General features: G+C 42.2%; 2 protein-coding genes across 7 annotated transcripts; both read left to right on the top strand.

Moving 5' to 3' along the window:
* Nucleotides 1–23: 23 nt before the first annotated feature.
* LOC102722093 (50S ribosomal protein L18) lies at nt 24–6,094 on the top strand. Of its 6 annotated transcripts, none has more exons than XM_040520842.1 (3): nt 24–641; nt 1,435–1,638; nt 5,451–6,094. In XM_040520842.1, exon 1 carries the CDS (start codon nt 78–80, stop codon nt 639–641), a length of 564 nt encoding a protein of 187 aa, XP_040376776.1. In that variant the 5' UTR covers nt 24–77; the 3' UTR covers nt 1,435–1,638; nt 5,451–6,094. The 6 variants fall into 6 exon arrangements, with proteins under 6 accessions (XP_040376776.1, XP_040376775.1, XP_040376774.1 ...); XM_040520841.1 differs by having other exon boundaries at nt 1,494–1,638; nt 5,500–6,093; XM_040520840.1 differs by having other exon boundaries at nt 5,500–6,093.
* A 4,614-nt stretch (nt 6,095–10,708) lies between these two features.
* On the top strand, nt 10,709–12,347 carry LOC102721811. The gene has a single exon (XM_040521470.1). The coding sequence runs from the start codon at nt 11,029–11,031 to the stop codon at nt 11,893–11,895; it is 867 nt and encodes a 288-aa protein (XP_040377404.1). The 5' UTR covers nt 10,709–11,028; the 3' UTR covers nt 11,896–12,347.
* Nucleotides 12,348–13,533: the final 1,186 nt, after the last annotated feature.

Genomic DNA, 13,533 nt, shown 5'->3' with positions numbered 1-13,533 from the left:
TAAGAGGATAAGGTTACCTCGTGTAAAACCTCCCACTCTTTCGCTTCGCTTGGTCGGCGGCCTAGCCCGACGCTCCCATGGCCGCCGCCTTCCCCGCCGCCGCCGCTCTCCCCGCGCGCCGCGCACCTACGCCCTCTCTCCGACCTTCGCCGCCGCTCTCCTGGTCCGCCTCCATCGCCCACTCGCGCGTGCCGCCGGCTCCTCACCTCGTGCTCTCGCCACCGCCCGTTCCAAGCAACCGCTCGTCCCTGGTGGTGCGCGCGGCGTGGACGCGGCGGTCGCGGAGGGAGGCGGAGGAGAGGCCCAACCGCAAGTCGTGGAAGCAGCGGACGGACATGTACATGCGGCCGTTCTTGCTCAACGTCTTCTTCTCCAAGCGCTTCGTCCACGCCAAGGTCGTGCACAGGGGCACCAGCAAGGTCATCTCCGTCGCCAGCACCAACGCCAAGGACCTCAGGAACACGCTGCCCTCCCTCATCGACGAGAACGCCTGCAGGACCATCGGTCGCCTCATCGCCGAGAGGTCCATGGATGCCGACGTCTTCGCCATGTCCTTCGAACCGAAGAAGAACGAGAGGATAGAGGGAAAACTCGGTATCGTCATCGACACCATCAAGGAGCACGGCATTATATTTGTGTAGGCAAGTTCGGCTTATTGCATTGATAAAAAATCGAGTAGTTTGTTGTGCTACTGCCTTTTCATAGTGGTCTTGCAATTTTAATGTTATTCTGCTTTTAGAATTGCTCATGGGCTGGTGTCTTACAGGAAATGGAATTGTTTTATTTATTGCGACCACTAAAAATTACAGAAATACTTCCCTATGAAAAGTTGCAAAATTAATTTCTAAAAAATACTGAAACACTTCCCTTTCAGAAAATATTCTAACTCTTAAAACTGTGGTGACAAGTCAACACTGTCATGCAATTGAATATGATGATAACTTTCGACAACACAATGTTTACCTGATTAACAAATTCCCCCTTTAGTTTGTAATTTGGAAACAGTCCAAAATTTCCTCTCAAACGCGCAAAAAGGGCTGCTGTGATGTTAATGCTAAGGTGAGAATGGCAGGGGAGGCATTGCAGTCAATCTTACCGTCTCAATGTGGCTTACTCAGTGGAAGTTTTATCAGTTAGCTACAATTGCAAAATAGTATAGAACAAATATGTTGAGACGATAATTTCAGGGATGGATCTCATCATTTGACCAAATATTTTAGTAATGAACTGCTCGAATCCCATTACCCTTGACAGCATTTTGGTGAAATAACTATTAAGTTCTATTACATGATTCTTATTATTGGTATTGTTCAATTATAAGGAATGTTTACAAGGAGATTAAAGCGTGAGTATTGTCATGTTTTCATACAAACGTCTCAGTAGGATAGCCTTGATCTCTTGCTGATTATCAGGTATCTGATGAATGACTTCCAGGTGCTGTATTGTTCATGTTCTTCAAATAATAATTGAATGTTTCCACCTGATGTTGCGAGGTTAATTGCATGGTAGCTATGTCCATCTGTTGGATAGCTGAAGTCTATTGTCCCACCATGTTCATCAAAAATAATATCTGGAAGGAAGTGAGCGATTAAAGAACTGGATAAATCAATTTAGCCTAGCCACATCTTCAAGCCAAAGGTAAGGCACTACATTTTCACTACCTATATTTAATTGTCCTGCACTTAAAAAGGAGATAATAAAATGTGACTCACGTTCTTTACTGGTTGTCAAACTATGTTCCTTCCCTAAGTTCAAAATAATCTTGTCATTCTTGCAATGCAGTGAAACAATCCTGGTATGGAGCTTCCCTGCATGAATACACAACAAATAAAAACTCTTTTTTGCATGCATCTTTTATCCCTAGAACATGAAGTAATTTAATGGAATGAAATGTTTCATGGGTGAGGTAATTGGGCATATACCATCAGGTGTTCGAATTAGAAGTCGGACACCTTTCTGGTGACTCATATGGTCCTCCAAGGCATAATTGCTTATTGTCAAGTTCCGTGTCTTAAGGGCATTAGCTCCTTTTAAGCCTGCAGTAAAAGAACCAAGTTTGATGACAGTTACATAGTATATAGCATATAGAGAAATACGAGTTGGTTCTGCTGTTGGCCTTACAGGTTGCCGCGCTGGTGGTCAGCATGAGCAAATCTCCTAGTGCCCTAGTCTCCATGCCCATGTGGATGACTGACGAAATTTGTTCTCTGCTAGCTCCTGTTAACTTTGCAGCCTCAGCGCATGAGGCTGCCACCAGTGCTGCGGCAGATGCAATTGCAGCATGCATTTTCTTATGTTCATCTTGCCCTATGCCAGTCATGACTGTGTTGTTTGCCTCGGTTGACTCAGAATGACAATTACCAACCATCCGTGCAACTGCTGTAGCAAGTCTTGAAACTGAGAGGGCTGCATGCATCTGAGCAGTTTGGAGCCTTATGTCCTCTCTCTTCCTTCCACATCCCCTCTGTACCATGTTTGCCAATTTAGTTTTGAAGAATTGTACCACGCCCCCCACAGTCATCTGCACATCATGGCATTTGTCGATCCCAAATGAAAAAAAATTTAACGTTGTAGTGTATTCTATTTTCTTACACAGGATGTGTGCGTAGTCTTGATTTTCTGATATGTTGCGTGTGGAGACTTTCCACTGGAGAGCAGAGTCTTGAAATTAATACCATGCAGTAGGGAAAGAAGTTCCAGTTAGATCAATTCTCTATTTGTAGAATCTACATTTAAGCACTGCAAACTCGTTACCTGAATTCCATCCATGGTTTGTTTGATCTCTTTATTGACATTGTGTGTGTTGTTCCCCTCATGGTTTCCTTGGTCATCCTTGCCCTGATCGAATCCACCGTTGCCAAAGCATGCACTTGTACTCTACAGAAATTTAGAACACCCACATGGGTACTGTATTTTGATAACTCACTTTCTGCAACTCTTCCATGACACATCTTATGGAATGAAGGCTGTACATCACATCTAATAGATTAATTCCATTCCAGGCAAACTTTGATGTGTTCCTTTTTTAAAAAAATCACGTTTTAGTATTAGTATGATAATGCATATCACAAAGGGAAAAGTATTTTGTACCCCCCCCCCCCCCCCCCCCCCCCCCAAACAAAGGAGGACCCTTCTATCTGACTCTACTATTGGATACACTGTCAGGCATCGGTCACATAAATAACCTACTGTGGTATATTGCTTTCTAAGAAAAATGAAAAACACATGTTTCAGTAGCATGTAGTATTTTGTCTGATGAACTTTGCATAGTCATACACATCAGGAGTATTCTAGCATAATGTTCTGTTAATTAAAGCATACTGGTATTATGGATGAAATGTCAAAATTGTGCATTTGATTTCTAGATTTGGTACTATTACTAAACAGTCTCAAACAAATAACTAAGAGTATCGTTTCTTTTGTACTTTTGGTATGCCGTGGCCAGTACTTTTATGACAATTTATGTGGAGCACTGAATAATTCTTGAAAACCTATACGTACTCTCCCTCCGTCCCTAGATGTTTGACGTCGTTGACTTTTTTATATATGTTTGACCATTCGTCTTATTGAAATTTTTTTTTAAAATATGTAAAGTTATATATATATGCATAAAAGTATACTTAACCACAAATAAAATGATATAAAAATAATTAGTAATTATGTAAATTTTTTTATAAGACGAATGGTGAAATATGTATTAAAAAGTCAACGGCGTCAAACATTTAGGGACGAAGGTAGTAATAAGTTATTTTTGGTATACATACATCCACGGATAGCAGCTGAAAGATATCAGAGGAAGACAGGTTCTGAAATCCAGAGAGAAGCAGTGCAGTTTGTCGGCTGTCCTCTGGTCCCTCTAGATTCTCACAATATGGAAATTCTGAAGTTTTGTTGTATGATTCCAGGCTTCTTTGCTCACTCGATTTTCCTTTCCATCGATCCTGCTGTGAAGCATGAGTAATCACACTAAATTATTAAATTATGTACCTTGTGTGCTTATATTTCAAAATCTCTCGTTTCATCTGCCAAACAACTAGGTCAAAGCAGTATTTGATTCCAGAAATTTTGATCGTGACATCCTTATATTCTATTTGCAAGAGTTTAACCTAACATGTGAAAGAACAAAGTGCTCACCTTTGGACGGGACTGTGAATGTGAGAAGCCAATCTTGAAAGGAACTCTCCCAAATTTTACCGTTTGCCCCATCTGCTTGCGGCTTGAATTCTCGTTTTTGAGAGTTTAAAGCTGTGATCAGCACAAAATCAAATAATTAGTAAGAACATCCAACTTCTTAAAGCTACATTAGTGATCAACGCAGATTCAAATAATTAGTAGAACATTCACCTTCTGAAATCTATATTAGAGTGTATGCATCTATGCATCCGATGCACTACATATGTGAAGAAATGCGCAAAATACAAAGAATGGAGTAATGATAGCTTTTATCATTTGTGTCATGGTTGAACATAAAATAGTGAAAGAACACATGCACACTGCTAGATGTCAGTCTGAACATTGTTCCAAGAAAAAAAAAAGTAGCCTCACAAACTCCACGGAACATGGTGGGAGTATTTCATAATATAGACGAAAATTATACTACTTTACATGATTGACAGAAATGCATCAACTTCTAAGAAAACATGAGAAAACGAAATGTGTTCAAATGAGCCTGACGTGTAAGATAGTAATAAGTTGAGCGTGCTTACTCAAACGGGTAGTCTTGGTTGTGATGGTGGATTGGTGGGTTCTGTTCGCTGCTGATCTGTTCTTGCGCCCTTTATATATGTTCTAAATGTCGAGTAGTTATTAAAATAACTGATGGGATGAGGTGGAACATACGAATGGTTTTCACTTGTGGATTATATTATTGCATGAGCTGCTAGTACTGCCAGCTGATTTCCCAACTATATACCTTCATCGGACTTAACAACTACTATTGACTAAGGAAGCTATCACTTCATCCGTTCCAAAATAGAAGACACAACCACCTTATATGTAAAGACCAAGAAACATTTAATCATAATTCATACATTTAGTACTACAAACCAGCCAATACATACTATCTATTTTTGTTTCTGTTTATTGTTTTGCCAATGTATGTAGCAATGTAATTAATGTGCGTCTTATATTTTGGAACATCAGAGTAAATTGGTCACGTGTTATATTTTGGACCGGAGAGAGTATTGACTTAAATTAGTACTCGTCCTGCTTTTCTTTTGTCATGATGTTGAAAGTGTATGTCGGCACTGGGTACTTGAATTCCTGAATATCTAGAGGGTGTTTATAATGTATCACTTATGTAAGCAATGACTAGTACATGCATCCACAACTTTATTATCACAACGAATTTCTTAGATCAACTACATTTTCCCATTTCGCGTTTTTATGACTGAAAAGATAATATGTACTAATCTGGCTAGCCAGTCATACCTATAATGATAATTTATTAGGCCCTCTCCTGCTTGTCGTCGGGATTGATGGAATGTGCCATTATCGTAGGCATATGATCCTGTGCCTCATTCTTTATCGACGATGAAGATACATATCCGAGGATGTGGGGACCTCGTTTTACCATTATTGAAGGGGACCATGGAGTATATAAGCATGTTTCTTCAACCAGGTGCTATTAACAAAGTAGTTTTGGATCTATTGACCATTGGTTTGAGCAAAAGTTGTCCCAATGCAAGGGTCACTACTTACGTATCTTACAGGAGTTGCAACCTTTTTTTGCTCTCAAACTATTCACTTACAGCATCAGTGTGTAATAATCAAGCTTTGCCTGGTGAACTTTTGGTTACTATCTAGAGCCATATCATGGGAAACTGGAGTTGGACTGATTCAACTGAGCTTCATGTGGTTCAGAGGCTGTCACGTCGGTGCCACTTACTAGTTGCGATCGAATCAAAGCTTGACACTCGTCCTAGTTGCGATCAAATCAAAAGCTTGGCACTCTTCCTAGTTGCAATCGAATCGAAGCTTACAACAGTGGCAGCTCTAAAAGTCCAATCGACATGTTGGACACGATTAACTGAGCTACTGCAATCTTTTTGTACATCTGGAGAACCATCGTGGGAAACTGTTTTTAGCACACGGGTGGATGTCCACTCGTGTATTTACATGTCATCTAAATAATCATTAAAAAATATGAATACATTTTATAAGATAGATTAATGTGAGTTATATTACTTCACAAACATGCCAGTTTAAATTTAACTTCTACAAGTTGTAGCAAAAAAAAAACTGAAACTAGTATACGTAGATTTACGATTATTTTTGTTACCACATGTAGAAGTCGAATTTAAATTTGCATATTTGTGAAATGATATAACTCATATTAATCTATCTTATCAGTTTTTTTATATTTTTGATGACTATTTAGATGACATGCAAGTAACGGATGGACATCCACCCGTGTGCTTAAAAAAACCGTGTCCGAACACTTATTGTGCCGACTGGTATCACGGCCCATCCCGGTGGGAGCCCAACCCTCTCGAACAATCTCTGGCCCGAAACTACTTCCCATCATCTAGCTGGGCAGCCGGTTTTGCCGTGACCGAGAGCCTACGGGCCGCTTGCACGTTGCACCACCACTCCGCACGGCCTACGAAACTTTCAGGGTTTGACAGTTGTCACCGCCAAAGGGGCGGATCATGATGGTTACAAGCAAGTTGTATAATATAACAGAGGAAGACGTCGCTTCTAATTTTATTTCAACTTATTAATTAAAAGATGATATATATAATATATCGTATCTTTACTATTTGTAGCACAGTAATTTTACCTATTAATTAGTCAATCTATTTTTTTTCTCTTAGAGATTATATAGAGGCTACTCTTTATATGAGGGATGGTTCATTTTCTCTCTACTTTTTTTTGTCTCTTTCGTCTCAACATTTAATCTTATGTATCATCTTCATGTTTGCATTAAAGAGTTTCTAATAATTGCTCAAAAGATAACAATTAATTAGTTATTATTACTAGCAAGATATAAATGTTTTGCTGAGTCGTAACGTTTAAGCTAATATTGTGCGAGAAGATAATGTTGCACCGTTGCTCTTCGACGGCTAAAAGAAGCTACCTGGTCAACCGTTAATCAGCCCCGTGTGAATTAGATACGACCGTGACGCGTGGCGTAGGCACGCCACGAACGATAATCTTGCCAAAATCTCAATCATAAGATATTGAGATGCAACCATGAAAACATTACCCGCCTACCTGACGATATCTTTCCTTATTTTCATTGTGTGTGTACAAGAAACCAGACACGACTAGTTTAAGTGCAATGATGATGACGCTTCCATATTTTTATCTCGTCGGCTTCCTCTTCAACGTGAGTTAGATTAGACAACGCAGCTATATGCTTTTATATACAAGCAAAAATAATCAACGCATGTGACGTACTCCCTCCGTTCCAAAATAAACCAATTTTCCATTTTTTACCTTTAATTTTTGACTCTTCTTTTTATTCAATTTTTTTTACGATTGATATTTTTTATTTTATTAGATGATAAATCATGAATAGTACTTTACGTGTGACTAATTTTTTTCTAATTTTCTAAAAGTTTTTCAAATAAGACGGATGGTCATTGGATACGGAAACCAAATAATTCGTTTTTTTTTTATAGAGGGAGTATGCAATAGACCCTAATACTAATGGATCCTTTTCCAAACCGAGGCGTGTGATACTTGGGTTGCTTGCTTAATTGCAAGTGGGTCAATCTGGCATTTTCTTTACGCAGGATAGACCAATCCAATCTATCTATCTCGAAAATGACCACTTCCATGAACAGTTAGAAGCCGACGTATCTTTACAGTTCTGTCTCCAGAAGACGAAAGATTTGTCGCCGTTCTGATCTTTCTACCCCACTTGCACGGCGACAAAATCAACCGCTCGTTGGCAATTTCCCTCGTGACGCCGCAATCCACACCGTGATTCGACGAACCTGCCAGAGCGCAGGCGCTGTGCGCGCGCGTCGTCACGGCCGGGAGCACAAGAAACCCGGACAGCGCCAGCTTCTCCACGAGCGCGACATGACGCTCGCGCGCGCGTGGATCGATCGGTGCGGTGGCCGCGCGCGTGCATCCGCTTCCCTCCTCGCCATGGCTCGATCACGTCGCGTCGCGCGGCCGCCGGCCCGGTCGATCTCTCGCTCGTTCGATCTCCATCAATCAGCCGGTCAGTGATACCGTCATGCTTCTCTAGACGGACGAACAGTCCACCCCCCTCGCGTTCCGTCGTCGCGCGGTGATCAGCGACCAAAAGCCGATCGACCCACCCCGGCCAAGTCGTGCTGCTCGTCCGTTTCGAGATTTTTTTTTTCATTTTACGGTCCTTCTCGAGTGACAACTGACAAGTAATTTATGTAGTACGTAGTAAATGGGAAGCTTCTACGCTGCTAATTTAAGTGTGGGGGGTGCAAGTTGCTGTTTCCATAACTTTTGGTGCACTGCATCCGTGCGCAGCTGAGAATGGACACGGTACGGCCCTGGATGAACGGGAACCTCTTCTGGAAGACGATTACCCCGAGAAAGTGAGGAGCTAATACTTGTGGTGCATGCAGTTCGATCGTGCATTGCGTAAGTCCGCGGTACGTCCTATCGATTTCACGCGCGCCCTTCGTGTAGATTTTGGTCGGGGCTTTCCACCCGAGACACAGTGAACAACACAGTCACTTAGGGACGGTGCTACACTAAAACGTTATTGGTATCATCTCTATTACTTATTAGAAATAATACACATAAAAATAATATGATACATCAATTTATAATAATATTTTCAAGATTTCATTAGTGTCATTTGATAGCATAAAAAGCCCCTGGCTCCGCCCCTGCGGTCACCTGAGGACAAATATATGGTGTATAAATACCGACGTGGCTATACCTCATCGACACACTGGAGCGTAGGGCTTAACGGGACAATTCTTCGCTTTTTGCTGAATTGTAAACACTACAACGCCCATCCCTTATAAACACAATCCCCTTCACCAAATAATGACAAAAGAGAAACGGGCCCAATGTTCAGAAACGACGAGAGGTCTGAAAGTCCACAGCTTCGGTTCATAGACTTCAGAGGCAGAACCTGAAAAGTAGGGTACTAGCTACTACTACTATCTGAGTGGCAGAATTTGTTCCATAACAGTAGAGCATCTCCCTAGGTTAATAAGATAAGATAAACTCAGGTAGATACGCCAAATCCAAAATACACTTTTCAAAGATTAGTCCGGTAGATACTATAGCCGGTGAGAATGAACGAACGTGCATGTCTCGCTCTCAACGGTGTGCGGCTGTGCTCCGGCCCGCCCGGCAGCCGCCACATCGCCGCAACCGAATCCAGCCATGGTCCCGTGCCAAATCTCTCTACTAATCTACTAGTACCACCGGGTTCAGAAAAATCATTTGACCTACCGAAGCCACCATCCAACGATATCGGGCGTGAAAAAAACTGCAAAAATCATAAAATAAAACTTAATGAATTCGTCTTACAAAATTGACAAGATGCGTGGTTGAAAAAAATCACGACGGTTTATACTGCACAAATCCACAATAGGGGCATTTTTCTTTTACAGTTTGCCGTGGTTACTCCACATTTTGAAAAAAAAAACTGTTGGTTGATATTAGAAACTTCTACTTTAAGACATTTTATCCAGATTTAATAACATGGTACTACTACCCTGTATTAGTGGTAAACATAGTTAGCACGGTTAACGATAGTAACGGTATGTTTTAGCAATAAACATAGTTAGCACAACAAATAGTAACAGGTAGTTGCATGTAACCATTATCCTTGCCTTTTTCGCTAGAGGTTATATTTATAAGTCAAAATTAGAATGTTTAACATTAAATTTAAAGTCAATTTTAGAGGCTTATCACCAAAGTTTTTCTTCTAACTTTAGCTTTTAGCTTTTAGATTACTAAGAATACGTATATAAAAGTTTGTTTATAAATTATTTTTTGTTTGTAAATATCTCGTTTGACTTTTTTTTTAAAAAAGAGAATCATCCACATGTAAGAGCAAACCCAGTAGCTTATGCATCCCATCATTCATATTGAAAATAGATGATATGAATCCGGAAAAACAGGTCCAATAAATCATGCATCCATCATGTAAAAAAAGATGACCATTCAAATTGGATAGAGGACATCTAAATTTGGATGTTCTCTCTTTATCCATCCATATTTTAACATAAAATCATAAGAGTTGAGAGCAAAATCAATATGAGAGTAGGTGGTTGCCAAATATTCATTATATATATATATATATATATATATATATATATATATATATATATATATATATATATATATATATATATATATATATATATATGTATGGATGATACAAAATAGATGTTATGTTGGAGTAATGCGTGATATAAATAGAGAATCTATTTTGTATGATTATTCAAATGACAATATAGATGATATCTTGAACACCACTATTTTATACTTCAATTTAATGCTACTTATCTCACATGATATCTTGAATATTGTGTAGAAATTATGTCTTATGTAAGACATGGTTTCGTTCTTTTTTTCTCATTTATTCACTTGGTAACTTATTTAATGTGTCCTGAAAAAGGAGTTTTATCTCCGTAAAACCCAGCTGGCTGAGCTAGTTACCGTCTTTGTAAATATATATTGAGACGGACCTTGTCTACTCTACTCGTTAGTCTCACCAAAGCGAACAGAGAAAGCGCACTCAAGGCTTCCATTTATTCCATCCTCCCTGCCCTAGGTATCATTAGCCCTCTTCACTTCGCCGAAGCTTATTTAAGCCCGCGGACGCAGCCCGGCCCCCGCGGACCCGAAAAAAAATCCTCTTGCCGAAATTTTCCGTTTTAAAAAACTCGCCCAAATTTCGAGGGAGGGGAAGGGAAGGGGAAGGGGAAGGGGAAGGGGAAGGAAGGAAGGAAGCAGGACAGGTGCGCGTGCGCCGTTGGAGATTGGCGGCCTTCTCCCTCCTTCCTCATGGCCGGGCCGCCCGGCGCTGGAGATGGGCGCGGGGAGAGGAGATGAGGCGGGCATGAGATGGGCATGAGGTGCAAGAAGCACCCGTACCAGGCGGGCGGCGGCGTCTGCGCCACGTGCCTCGCTGACCGCCTGCTCGCGCTAGCCGCCGCACAGAACGGCGGCGCGTCTTCGCCTCCGCCGCGGGAGCCTGCGCCTGCGCGTGATCCTCCGGCCTTAGCGCCGGCGTTCCCGAGGTCGGTGTCGCCGTACGTGTCCCGCAGGAAGTCGGATTCCTCGGGCGGCGGCGCGCTGAAGCACCACCCGAGCCTCCTCTTCTTCCGGACGCCGCAGGTCGGGCCCGCGTACGGCATCGGCGGCGGTCTTGAGGAGGGAGACATCGGGTACGAGAAGCGGCGCGCCGGCAAGTTCTCGTTGATTGCCACGCTCTTTGGCCACCACCACCATCGCAGACCGGAGGAGAAGGATAGGGGAAGCGACAGTGGGCGCAGAAACCGTTCTTGGCTCGCCGGGTTCATGCCACGCCGCCGCAAGAAGCAGACGCCAGCCACGATCGCCTCGTCACCCCCACCTAGGCGCTCCTGCCGCGTAGTCAGTAACCGTGGGCTCTCGCCGGAGCGGAACTGTGATGGCAGCGACGAGGAGAGCAGCTCGCCGGCGGATCCCGCATGGCAGCCATCTCCTTCACCGATGCGGAGGACCCCATGCCGGCGTCGCCAAACCAGCAGCATGCCATCGGGTTTCGCCGTCTGCCTCAGCCCTCTCGTGCGGCCCAGCCCCGGGCGCCGCCACCGCCACGTCCAGCCGCCCGACCAAGGCACTTTCTCCTGCGAGCTCCGGCCATCGCCACTCCACAACCTCTCCTCGGCCGCCTCAATTACGCGGTGCCGCTCCAGAAAGCTCGCCGACGGCGGTCGCTTCCGGTGATCTTTGACGTTTTCTTTTTTGACCATTTTTTATCTTCTTCAGCGCTTATTACTACCTAATCCCAATTACCGTCCTTTCTAGATTTTTCTTTTTTTTATATGCATTCTGTCCATAAGTCTATAAGATTTTATACTCCAAACCACTTTGTTGACATATAGGTTACCACTTCTTGTCAGCCGACCATCACTGTAACAGCTGCTTAATTGTTTGTACAGCTAGTTGTCTGATCTTGATTTGCAAAAATTATTAATTAACTTTAATTTCTTTCTTGATTGCTTGGGTTTAAGAATGAGTGGACCTGTTGATGTGCATGGACTGCACGGTACAGGTCGTTTGTACAAAGAATTAAATGCTGGAGTTAAGAGTGAGAGGGATCTGAGTAGGGGGATAGTAGTGTCTGTGGCTTTGTGCACAGGGATTAAAAGAAGGTTCTTGATTGTTTTGTGTCTGAATGAATTCTGAATCTGAGAAGAGTCCATGCTCTATGAATACTCCATGAAAGAGTATCGATTCAATTCCATTTGGTCAGAGCTTTCACATGGAGGCAGGCAGCATATTTATGGGCGATGGCTACCTGTGCCTCCATTACTCCTTTTTTTCTGGTGCACCAAACCATACTTAAATGTTCTCAACCTCTTTGTGCATACTGAAGTTATGGACTATCCGCTCATTCCATTTTTTGCACAGTTACCACGTACAGAGGTGAAAAGAAAAAACCGTAGTACTAGTGCTGTCTGCTGTGTGCTTTTCACAACATCTATCCATACAACACGGTGCCCACAGATTTTTTTTTAAAAATGCTGAATATAAGAGAAACTTGGTGAGAAAAGATCAAACATGCCTATGCTAATTGCTAAATGACACGATACAGCCGCTTTATCCCTTTCAGAGCATTTAATCAGGGTTAGAGAGTGGGATTATTGAGATAAACTACATTCTGGTTTTGAAGCGGTGACTACCATGACAAAACTGACAATAGACAAACATCATGAAATTGTGGCGTTCGTTTTCTGGATGGCACGGTAGGAAAGCCGGAAAGGGTGCACAAACATAGTATTCGTTAGTAAGTCTAATTAGCGGGCGTGTTTTCCTTCAAATTATACGAAAGGTGACATCGATTTAGAGGATTTGGTGTGATTCTTTGTGTTCATTTCAGGTCTTGCTGGCGACTTGTGGGCTGCCCACGATGTGATTATGTGATGATGATGATGATGATGATGTTATATTCGTGTGGGCAATATTGTGACTGGTGGCTGATTATGACGTGTTAACAGTTAACATGCACTGCTTTGTGTTTAGATGCTCCTAGCTAGCTTGATACTGCAATATTTTGTGTATAGATGCTACCCTTTCCTTTTGGAACTATTAATGTTTAGGTATACAAATTACAACATGGAACTGCAAAGTTGTGCTTAGAACTGCACAGCAATGCTACATTTCGTGCTTCACATGCTGCCCCACTCTCTCCAGCTCTATAACTGGATACATCATTTTCTTACTTTCTCCTGGTGAAACGATTTATTTGTTTGTTGCACCATACTCCAATCTTCCAGCTATTTGGTTGGATCCATCCATTTGTTTGCTCATGGTACCATCATCATACCAAGTAATGGTGTTGCTGCTAATAAACAAATATCA

This window comes from Oryza brachyantha, chromosome 2, assembly GCF_000231095.2.
Source record: "Oryza brachyantha chromosome 2, ObraRS2, whole genome shotgun sequence".
Taxonomy (NCBI): Eukaryota; Viridiplantae; Streptophyta; class Magnoliopsida; order Poales; family Poaceae; genus Oryza; species Oryza brachyantha.
The sequence above is the reverse complement of the archived record's forward strand: the minus strand, read 5'-3'. Positions and strand labels throughout refer to the sequence as shown.